The 12,195-nt window shown below is 44.4% G+C and overlaps 1 protein-coding gene across 2 annotated transcripts in view; it reads left to right on the top strand.

The window, feature by feature from the left end:
* The window catches only part of PDLIM4 (PDZ and LIM domain 4), a 76,046-nt gene extending 64,441 nt beyond the window's left edge, over positions 1 to 11,605 (top strand). For both annotated transcript variants that reach the window (XM_035105414.3, XM_088661885.1), the window contains exons 6-7: positions 5,754 to 5,874; positions 7,778 to 11,605. In XM_035105414.3, the coding sequence (XP_034961305.3) occupies positions 5,754 to 5,874; positions 7,778 to 7,982 (326 nt within the window). In that variant the 3' untranslated portion in view covers positions 7,983 to 11,605. The remainder of the gene's footprint in view (positions 1 to 5,753; positions 5,875 to 7,777) is intronic.
* The last annotated feature ends 590 nt before the right edge of the window (positions 11,606 to 12,195 follow it).

Below are 12,195 nucleotides of genomic sequence, written 5' to 3'. Positions count from 1 at the left end.
GCTTGCGCCTCTGGTGTCCACCTGAACTTCTGCTTGCCTCTCAGGCAGTCAGTGATGGGAGCCGTAACGCGAGAGAAGTTCTTGATGAACTTCCTGTAGAAGTTGGCGAAGCCTAGTAGGCGTTGGGCATCTTTGCGCGTCCTGGGGCTGTGCCAGTCCAGGATGGCCTGCACCTTGTCCTTGTCCATCGCCAGCCCCTTGTCTGACAGCTTGTAGCCCAGGAAGTCCACCTCCTTGGTGTGAAACTTGCACTTCTCCAGCTTCACATACAGGTGGTTCTCCTTCAGGCGCTGCAACACCTCCCTGACATCTTTCACATGCTGCACTGGGTCATCGGAATAGATAAGGATGTCATCCAGGAAGACCAAGCATTTCCTGAAGAGGAGGGACCCCAGGACGTGGTGCATGAAGGCCTGGAAGCATGCTGAGCCCCCTTGCAACCCGAAGGGCATCACCAGATATTCAAAAGAGCCCAGAGGCGTGAACATCGTGGTTTTCCATTCATCGCCTTCCCGGATCCTGATCAAGTTGTACGCCCCCCTCAGGTCTAGCTTGGTGAAAATCTTGCCCCTGCGTGCCGCTGTCAGGAGATCATCCACTCTGGGCATGGGGAAAGCCACTGGCTCTGTCACTGAATTCAGCCGTCTAAAATCCACCACAAGACGGCGCTGTTGCGTGTCTTTCTTGTCCACCCAGAAGACCGGGCTGCCCCCTGCTGCCTTGCTTTCTCTGATGAACCCCCGCTTGAGGTTCTTGTCGATGAAAGCGCGCAGATCCTCCAGTTCCTGGTCTGACATGGCGTACAGCTTGGCTGGGGGTATAGTTGCCCCTGGCACCAGGTTGATCTGGCAGTCAAAAGGCCTGTGTGGGGGTAGGTGGTCGGACTCCGCTTCGCTGAAGACCTCCTGCAGGTCCCAGTACGGCTTGGGTATCGCCTCACCCCCTTTGACGTGCATGGTGGCCACCGTGGCTATGGGAGGCCCCTCCCCTGGTTGGTGCTGCATGCAATGTTCCAGGCAAAAGTCCGATCCAAAAGTGATGCATCTCTGGTGCCAACTGATGGAGGGGTCGTGTCGCGCCAGCCAGCTCATGCCCAAGACGATGGGGGGGTCTGAGATGGTGGTGACGTTGAATGCCAGTGTCTCTGAGTGCCTTCCCACCGTCATTTTCATGGGGGGGGGGGTTTGATGAGTGATGGCCCCTCCCAGCAGCTCTCTGCCGTCAATGGTCGCCACGTGCAGAGGAAAATCCAGCTGCAGAAGCTGGATCTGGTGCTCTTCTGCAAAGTTTCTCGAGAAGAAGTTCGCTGACGCCCCACTGTCAATTAGGGCGAGGACCGTCAGGGGATAGCCATTTGGGAGCGTTAGCGTCACTTCTAGAACCACTCCTGCTCTGGGAGGGGTGGGCTGGCTCTGCTCCTCTCTGTGCGGGTGGGTGGGCTGGGGCTGTTGTCTGCTGACTGTGCCTGGCTGCTGCCCCTTGTCTCCTGCAGCCAGGCTTTCCCGTTTCCCTGCTGTGGTGCTGCGTCAGTGGGGGAGGGCACAACCGTTCCCGCCTTTCCTTGCCACTCCCTGCGATGTGGGCAGTCTCTGACGCGATGCTGGGGGGAGTTGCAGAGAAAGCAATTCCCACCCCTTCCCTCCTTGCGTCTTGGCGCCGCTGGGGTTTGAAAAGCCCGCGCGCGCACGCTATCAATCTGCATGGGTTCCTGGTCCTGGCTGGCCCCAGGCGTGGCTTGAAAGGGTTGTTGGGGGAGTGGCTTCTCCTGCGACCGTGGGAACCAAGCCCGCTTTGCGCGCGTTGCTTGCTTGTCGCTCCACCGGGATTCCTGTCTCACCCCCACCGCCAGAGCCGCTTTGCTCAGCTGATCCATATTACTGGGCTTTGGACCTCTCGAGAGCTCATCCTTCACCTCCTCATGCAACCCCAAGTAGAACGCCGCTTGCATTGGGGGTGACTCTAGTTCCCACCCCAATCTGTGCACCAGCATGGTGAATTTCGCCCAATACGCGCGAACTGTCATATTTCCTTGGCGTAAATTATGAAGTTCCTCCTTAGTCTGGTCCATATGACTATCGGACGAATACATCGTTTTCAAACCTTCTAGAAATAGTTTGACATTCTTCATGCAAGGATTCTTTGTTGCGATTAACGGTCTTAGCCACTCCCTGGCTGCCCCGGTAAGGTGCTCCACAATAAACGCTACCCTGTGCTCATCATCAGGGAACTCATCGTGGTGCAGCTCAAGAGCATACACAATCTCAGTCTCAAAGCCCTGATATTCCCTCGGGTCTCCATTGAACTTGCTTACTAGGGTCCCGGCTCTCCTTCCTGGCAGCACTTGGACTTGGGGTGCCCCTCCCGCCTTGTTTTTCTCTGCATCCAGCTTGTTTTGGAGGTCTACCGCCACCGCCCTTAATTCCTGCTCTCTTTCCTGTAGCGCTCTCACCTGTTCCGCAAGTTGTAGCCGGTCGTCCTGGACCTTCTTAGTCTCTTCTTTAGCTGCCTTCAATTCCCCCTGCGCCTGCAGCGACAGCTGCTGCAGTTCTTGCTGGGCTTTCTCCGCGATCTGCCGCCATCTCTCCGCCTCTGACACGCTCATCCCGGCAACTCCAAAGTAGCCCCAAAAAGGATTCGGAGGTTGCTGTCACAATGGCCGGAGTGGGCTACTTCAGAGTAACGACGCTACGCAGCTCTGCATTTTATTCTTTTATTGGTGCTGCGTATTTACAGTGCTGAAGTCATTGCTATTTACACGGAGTGATGTGGTCAGTCGGTTCCAGAACCTCCGAATGGCTTTTGGCGCGTCTTTCTCCAACACAAAAGCTTTGGCAGACCCATCCTCTTTCCCCTCCTCTTTCTGCGTAATTCCGGAGTTGGGGGGATGGGTCTCCCCCCCTTATTCGCCCCTTCCTGTCCCACCTGGGACCCTGGCTCCTCTACCTTGCCTGAGCCTCGGACACGACTTCCTGCTTCCCCATTGGAATCGGAACTCTCTCTGCTTTCCCCTGTGCTCGGGGATGGGCTTGAACTCAGGAGGGGAGGGACTTCGCGATATCCTCTGTCCCTCACAGTGGCAAAATAAAGTGATTGGTTTTTGTTTTGTTTTTAAGGGAAGCCACTTACCACCATGAAAGCATGCAGCTCCTAACAGTGCACAGTGTGGGTTGCTGGCATCTCAGCCATGCTGCTGCCCAGTCTGAAGCTGCATACCTCTTTGGTTCTTACCTAGTATTTTCCCAACTCTTCTGCCACCTTGTTACACCCAGTAATAGGGATGTCAGTGCCCCTCTTCTTCTGTAGCCATTCCTACTTGCTAGAAGCCACCACGACTCAAAACACTCAGCACCACAACAGAAAAATGGCTCAGAGGAATGGGATAAGAACCAGCTGGTCTTCCATTGAAGATTCCATGGCTGCCGTTTGTTTAAACCTTGGGGCACAGCTAAAAGCAAATGGGATGGAGGAGAGAGACAAGGAAAGAAAAGGTGAATGTGAGCAGACACATACCGGTATTTAGGCTTTGCTCTTCTGTTGCCCTTTCTATACTGCCAGTGTAGTTCTAAATGTGTCTTACAAGTCCTACAAGCAGTTTCAAATTGAACTGATTAAAAAGAAGATTTTAAAAATTTTATGGTACTGATAGATAGATAGATAGATAGATAGATAGATAGATAGATAGATAGATGATAGATAGATAGATATAGATGATAGAAAATTACTCACACAAAAAACCCCAGGGCAAATAACAGTATTAATAAATTCAACAAATGCAAATCACGAATACATATTAAAATGCAATGCAACAGTCTTTAATAAAAATAGGCAAATAGAACCCCTAGAGCCACTACGTTCTAAAGGTCTGCATAAATAAATGAGTTTTTAGCTGACACCTGAATGAAACCAATGTGCAGGACAGCCAAGTCTCCCTTGGGAGAGAGTTCTATCTTGTTTTATAAATATGGTGGAAGGGATGCTTTCTGGAATGACGACACCCCATGTGTTGTTTGCACTTAAATGATTCCATTTTAATTTATCAGTTTTCTTACATGGATTTCCATTTCTGTTGCTTTAAAACTAAACCTTCCATTCGTCTAACCTCTCTGATACAAAGCCACTTATGAAGTACCTATGCACAATCCCAAAGAAGTTAAGAAACTCCTTAGAATGTTATTTTTCTCTCCCAGAAGCTCTAGGTTTTTTTGTTTTTTTTAATGAGCAGCAACACACTGTGTCTCTAATAAGAAATGTTTCCTGCAGGGAATCAGACAGGATTTGTAAGGCAACAGCTACCTCGGTAGGTGCCCCTCAGCCGTGAAAGATGAGCTCTCAAACCACAAAGCAGAGAAAAGAATGTTTGGGATTGTTCAATCACTTTTTACAGAGTTTTGTAGCTGCCTAGCTGAGAAGTTGAGGGACATAAAATTGGGGGTGAGAAGTGTGTGCATGCAGAAACAAAGGAGAAAAACAGCCATGAACGCAGCAAAGTTCAGCATTACTTTTAAACTCTCTCCTTCCTCACTCCCTAAGCTGGTGAGGAGACTTTTCACTAAGTGCTGTGTAAATTGCCTGGCATTTTGAAGCCTTTAGCATTGACTAGATGTCACTAGAGCTTCTGGGAACCTTTGCAGTAAATGTATCAAGAAGCTATAGTCACCTAAAGCAAATTAGTGGAGTGAATTTACTTCAAAAAAGGCAGCGGCAGGGATCATGTGGCAGATGTTGGAGTCCCATCAGTCCTAGTCTACATGGCTGATAGTCATGAAGGGAGTTGTAGTTCAGCAACAGCTGGAGGGCTACATTTCTTTAAACCATATTTAATGTTACAATGCTGCTATCATAGTGCTGCTTCATTATTTCATTTTTTTAAATGAAAGTTTAATATAAGTGTCCTATTTTTAGTTTATTCCCTCCCAGTGAAAATTCCTTTTAAGACAAGCATTGAGGTGAATTTCCAAATATACACACTTGTGTAAATATATACATGAGTATTACAGGATGCAATAATAGCTTGCCAACACACCCCTTTGTACATGAAGATTTCATTGCTTCCCCTTTTCTGGTTGTTTTTGAATACATATGAAGCAAAACCGAACGCCAAGAAAAGAGCCAGCGTCTAACATGCTGCCTTACTTTTGTTACAGACTCTTAAAGGTCTCCCTGAGTCATGGCATTCAATAAAACAAATAAATCTCTCAAGTAGTAAAAGTGCACTTTAGCAGTGTTATTGCTGGGCTTTCCCCCCTTGCACAGCAAAAGATTTTAAGCTTTTTTCCATGGGGTTGAGCATATATCAAAATCTTACTAAGTAAGACAATGTCTTTTGTTCTTCTATGGTTTCATGTATGTGCCTCTTTTGTGTACCGGCTCTCATTCTTTTTCCTTGGCATACTTCCCATTAAAAGGTCAATCTCTGGTTTATCCATTTAAATCAGAGCTCATATGTTGGCATGCCTTTTTATTATTCTTATGGTCATTCCATCATTTCATATTTTTTCAAGTATTGTCGTTAGCATACGAAGCCTGCTTACTTAACGCTCCTAGGATCAGCGCACTTACAGCCCCATCCTAACCAAGTTCACTCAGAAATAAATCTCACTGATTCCAAGAATCCCGGTAATGATGCTGTGGAGTGCATCCTTTGTCAGAGTTTAAGAATAAATCATCCCTTCAGTTGAGAAGCTTGTGTGTTAGCAACATTCCACATCCCTTAAACAGATAACTCCAAAAACACTGTCTTAAATTATTGGCAGGTGAAAAACATGACAGGCTGACGAGTCCAAGACATGTTAAATCTCCAGTATCCAAATTGGGTGGAGCCATGCCTGGCTTACAGATGCTCCCCGAGTGCACCAGATGTGGGAATGGAATTGTGTAAGTACATGAATCTCCCCAAGAGCCTTGATGTTTAATGTACCATACTTTTCCATGTATAAGACAAGGGGATTTTTTTTATGTTGAATTAATGTGTAAAAATTGGGGTCGTCTAATGCACTGGTGGGTGCATAAGGGACCCAGGTGGCACTGTGGGTTAAACCACAGAGTCTAGGGCTTGCTGATCAGAAGGTTGGCGGTTCGAATCCCTGCAATGGTGTGAGCTCCCGTTGCTCAGTCCCAGCTCCTGCCCACCTAGCAGTTCGAAAGCACATCAAAGTGCAAGTAGATCAATAGGGACCGCTCCGGCGGAAGGTAAACGCCGTTTCCGTGCGCTGCTCTGGTTCGCCAGAAGCAGCTTTGTCATGCTGGCCACATGACCCGGAAGCTGTATGCTGACAAACGCCGGCTTCCTCGGCCTATAGAGCGAGATGAGCGCCGCAAGCCCAGATATAGAGCGAGATGAGCGCCGCAAGCCCAGAGTCGGACACGACTGGACCTGATGGTCAGGAGCCCCTTTACCTTTAATGCACTGGTAGTGCCATGTTGGGACTGGGGATTGGTTGCTGCCGTGAGCAGAAGATTGTCAGAGGTGGCTGTGCAGGTGACTAATGGCTGCAGCATGGTCTTGGATTGCTTGCCTGCTGCTGGCGGCGAGCGGTTGAACGTTTGGTGTTTTTTGCGTCACATGCGATAGGAAGCATTGTTCAGGCGGGTGAGTGATTTTCAGTAATTCCACACACACACACCCATAAGAAGCTCAAGAACTCTGGGCAATCCTCCCCCCAAAAAAGCTCAAGAACTCTGGGCAATCTCCCCCCATTTTCTATATTTTGAGTCCCCCAAAATAGGGGTGTCTTATACACGGGGGCGTGTTATACACGGAACAGTGCAGTACTTTTTGGTACAGCTAAATAAGGAACACACCACCTGCTTAACTGTAAAATCTTGTTATAATGTAATTCCATAAGGCAATGTTACTTGAAAGGGGGGGGGGACTACATACATATGTAGCATGGCATTTGTGTTGTATGTCACAAGGGGCTTTTAATATTAATAAATGTTATACTCTTGATCCAAAGCTCCTTGGTTGCTCCAAAGTGCACATGGAAGCTCCAGTACATTTCCAAGCACAATTCAAAGTGTTGGTGCTGGCCTTTAAAGCCTAAATGGCCTCAGTCCAGTATACCTGAAGGAGTGTCTCCACCCCCATTGTTCTGCCCGGACACTGAGGTCCAGCGCCAAGGGCCTTCTAGTGGTTTCCTCACGGTGAGAAGCGAAGTTGCAGGGAACCAGGCAGAGGGCCTTCTCGGTAGTGGCACCTGCCTTGTGGAACGCCCTCCCACCACTTGTCAAAGAGAACAACTACTACCAGACTTTTAGAAGACATCTGAAGGCAGCCCTGTTTAGGGAAGCTTTTAATGTTTGATGGATTGCTGTAATAATATTATTATTATACAAGAAAGAACTGTCCTGCTCACTTACATGTCCGGCAGTGCTTCGCACACAGCATTTTCCTCTACTGTATTCAGAATGGAACAGCTCCTATTTTTGCGACACTGCATTGTATGCAGCAAAGCCCCATAGACTTTGCAAAAGAAAAGAGGAGTGCCTGGCTGAAATACAATTACAAGGGTGGGAATAGGTGATTATATTCATACACACACACACACACACACACACACACACACACACACACAAAATAATATGCACCAGATCTCTTTAAGGCAGGTTATACAATACAGGAGAAACAATACTGTGTGCAAATGGGGGAAAGGGAAGAGATTTGCATAAACAGCCCCTTCTGTGGGATCCATAAAAGGCAAACCACTAATAAAACCTGAAATGAATAGTAATCGTTTGAAATGTTTGCATTCTAATCTTATCTTCTTTCCTGCGACAGCGGCACAATAGTGAAAGCCCGTGACAAGCTCTACCATCCAGAGTGTTTCATGTGCGATGACTGCGGCCTCAACTTGAAGCAAAGGGGCTACTTCTTCATTGAGGAACAGCTGTACTGTGAAATGCATGCCAAGGAAAGGGTTAAGCCGCCAGAAGGATATGATGTGGTTGCTGTTTATCCCAATGCTAAAGTTGAACTTGTCTAAATAGATACTCTTATTTCCTGGAGAGGTCAAGAGGTGGCACACCCACCCACAGGCACAGGCACTGTTTTAAAGCATGGCTGTAATCAACTCTTGATTATTCAAGTCTCAGTAAAATGTCTTTTCAGAGATAAAATGGTTTGCACTTGGGATCTCAAGGGGATAGTGCTGAAAGGCCTCTGAAAAGGATTTCTCTCTCCTTTTGACACTTGCTTTTGGGTTGCTGTGTTGTTGTTGTTTGGGTGGGTGCTGTTTTGTTTCATTTTTTACTGCACATAGTTTCCATCATCAACCCAATCCAAAACCTGTGTAAATATGGGTGCTTTTTAAAACACTGTTTCATATAAAACCAGTATTTCTTTTATTCTGGACTCAGCTCATCTGGTAAAGAAAAAGCGATTTATATGTGTTGTATGTGTGATATAACATTGTGTCACCAGATGGCAACATGGAATCCAGTTTTTCTCTATCTGTTTTCCCTGTTTAAATTTACAATGTTTTAAAACTGAAACACTTCTTTGTTGTGTCTAGATCCAGCCTCTGTCTCATTTTAAAATATAAAGAAGACTGCATGAAAGCTCCATGCAAAGAAGGCACTTTAAGAAATGACATTTACATTTTACATTTTAAAGCATTGCATCACATTAACTTTCGTCAGTGATAGAGATATGCCACAAAGATTGCTTTGTGGCTTTCAGAGTGATAGAAAACTGAGGCCACGTGTTATGAGAATTATAAATATGAAGCTGGCTGCATGAGTTTCACCAAGAAACTTGGGAATGAACAGATAAAAGACTCGTAAGAACACAGATATATAAAAAATGTAATGTCCTGGTTGCCATTTCCAAACAATACTATTTATTACATGTAAGACTAATCACTAACATTTATCATTCTGGCGATATCTGTCAGCAGTAGCTAGAGCTATCCACTCTAGCTTGTGGGGCTTGTGTTCCAACACTGCCTTTCTTGTTATACCAGAGAAAATATGTGAATCCCAATGGATGGTCCCCCATTGACTGGTAGCAATGAACAGGCTGGAAACCCTGTTAAGTATCCTCAGGTCTTTCCAGATCAAGGGGACCCTAATGTAATGTCCATTGTGGCACCAAACTATAACTGTGTAAACCACTGTTGTGCCATGCATAAAAATGTTTAAGAAAGATTTCACATATATATTGTACATGTGGTTTTCTCTCTCTCGTCTTTGAGAAAGCATGGTTTCTTTTGCAGATATTCTTGGTTACTGAATCATCTATGCACCTGCATTTTTTCTTTCTTTCTTTCTTTCTTTCTTTCTTTCTTTCTTTCTTTCTTTCTTTCTTTCTTTCTTTCTTTCTTATAAAACTTTGAACAAAGGGCTGTACATGCCAGGAATAAACACTTTACTTAAAACTGCTTTCAGATACAATGAAGTTGACCTGGTCAACACTATGTGCAGAACACCGAAATCCAGCCTAGGATGAAAAGAAAAATAATTCATTCCAGATTCTTTTTTTAGGGCAAGGCATCAGACCTAAATATCATAGACATTTGGGAGATTTCAAGACAATCATTGTGTAACACAACAATTGCACATTTGTTATTCATTTGTTACATTTGAAATTGTCATTTCTTGAGAGGAATTATGTCATCACCAATCCTGATTACAGAGCTATTGGGGGAGGGAACCCCTGCGGTTTTTGAATAGAAGGATATGACCGAGACCTTACAGAAGTCAACTCCTGAACTCAAGTATAAACAATCCAGATGTGAAAATGAGGATAGAATGCTCAGTGGCCCTTGTGCTCTCCGAAACAGTGATTGCCCTGGGCAGCCAAACTGCTAATCCTAAGTGTAAAGGGGGGGGGGGGAAATAAACTTTCTATGTCTAAATGTTTAAGCCTCAGCTGCATTTTGGCAACAGCTTATACACCATTTTTTTAAAAAAAAGTCAGAATGCATTACGTTTTTGGCAATGTGGTCACTTTATGGAAGCGGATCCAGTATGATGTTGTGGTTCAGGGTTGGAGGCAGGATTAAAATCCCCACTCAGCCATGCAGCTTGCTCGGTGACCATGAGACAGTTGCAGTCTCTCAGCCTAACCGACCTTACAGGGTTGTCATGAGGATAAAATGGGAATGGAGTAAACCATGCAGAACACCTTGAGCTCCTTGAAGGAAAAGTGGCATATAAATGTAAATCTCTAATGAAACCATTGGCATATTCTGCTCAGTAGAAGGCTCTGCACAAGTAATGATATGAGTCCAATTCCTAGTTAAGTGCTAGGCACATGCAATCCCCAAAAATATAAAGAATCATGCCAAGCTTGGTATCAGCAATATTGTTTGACTCTTTAAGGGGGCATAGGCTTTTCTCAAATCACAGACATATAGGAAATTCAACCAGGACCGCTTAAATCCCCTCCACACCCCATAAGATGGGAATGACAGGAGAGTTCACTGTTTGCCATAGTAGATTTATGGCAGTGGATCATCAACAGAACTCAGGGTAGAGAAAGGCAACACTCACAGCATTATTATCCAAGGGTTCCACTATGTGGCCTGCAGGTATAAATTTTAAAAAATATAATAAGCAATTAAGGTTTTGTGCAAACAGAACGGTTCCATTTGTTTTAGGAACTATAAACTCCTACACCAAAGGGAAAGATGTGTACTTTGCTTAGAAACAGTATTGCTTATCAATTTCACAAACACCATTGCTAGTAAGAACAAGAGTGAAACCAAATTGCTCTGTGTGAACAGGTATACTATGCCTTAACTGAGAAAAAATATGTGGCAACAAGCTAAAAAAAAAATTGTGTGCTGTTAGTTAATCCATATTGCTCTTTACAATGAATACAGTTCTGTGTTTTCTACCCAGTTACATTAGCTAATTAAACAGGTGAGGTTTAGTTCATTAATTGATTGATTAAATATGAACAAAGTTTAAATATTATACCTAAAAAAAATACCGTCTTTGCCTTTGGATGATGTATACATATGCCACAACAGGAATAACTTTCAAAGAAGTCATTCTTTCTCCCAAGCGGGACTCCTCTTATGGTGATACTTGTCACCTGCAGTTGTTATAAAGTGCTTCTATTAAAAATAATTTCAGTTTTTAGAATTCTTTTGACCCATTAATTGGTGATTCCTTTTTAGTCGGTCAACACTTGTCAATCAGTCTAATTGATTTACTAAGCATTGGAACCATTAATATTTTCACATTGTGTGTTAGCAAATCTAACATCAGGTGATCTTTGAAATTCTACTTTGAAAGTCTTGTAAACACTTTGAAGGCAGCTTTGCCACCAAATGAAGTTTAAGTTTGCTGGTCTAGAGTTTTTGTTGTTGTATCAGTACAAATGAACTGAAAAATTATAAATGTTTATCATTTATTAATAGCATAAAAATATTGTTACTGTTTTATTTACTGGTTGCTAACAGAAACATGTTTCTTTGAGATAGTCATGAGCATTCGTTTTAATTTTGTTTATTAACATTGTTGGTCTTCAAGGACCGAAGCTATTTTTTTGTGGGTTTCTATATGAACTAGCACTGGAAAATGCATCTTATGAACCTCTGATTTTACATACTGGTTATGTACATTTCTTTTCTATAACAAATACACAGTATATTCCCTTTGTGATGTAAATGATCATTCATATGGCTAAGCAAACCTGTCCTTAAAGTTTATCTTCCATCTTTCACTCATTGCCATTAGAAAGGAAGCTCATTAATCTTGTATTGTAGGAGCTAGAATATATTGGGGAAAATTCATTGAAATTAATGTTACAAAGGTTGCGTGTCACCCCAAATCTCTGCTGAGTGGTAGCAAGATTCCAGGTGGTTCTAGTCCAGGGGTCAGCAAACTTTTCCAGCAAGGGGCCAGTCCACTGTTTCTCAGACCTTGTGGTGGGCTGGACTATATTTTGAAAAAAGAAGAACGAATTCCTATGCCCCACAAATAACCCAGAGATGCATTTTAAATAAAAGCACACATTCCACTCATGTAAAAACACGCTGATTCCTGGACCGTCCATGGGCTGGATTTAGAAGGTGATTAGATAGGCCTTAGTTTGCCTACCCATGTTCTAGGCACTCACCCAGGGTTGTGTTTCAAATGGAAAATCAAGGCACAGTGGAGACTTTATTGTACCCATATTTACTCGTGGGTCTACTTTGGAGAGAGTTCAGAGCATTACATCTCAAGAGGAGCTTGCTCTCCTAGCAG

Source organism: Zootoca vivipara, chromosome 2 (assembly GCF_965207765.1).
Source record: "Zootoca vivipara chromosome 2, rZooViv2.hap1.1, whole genome shotgun sequence".
NCBI lineage: Eukaryota > Metazoa > Chordata > Lepidosauria > Squamata > Lacertidae > Zootoca > Zootoca vivipara.
Note: the sequence above shows the minus strand (reverse complement) of the source record. Positions and strands in the feature narration are given on the sequence as shown.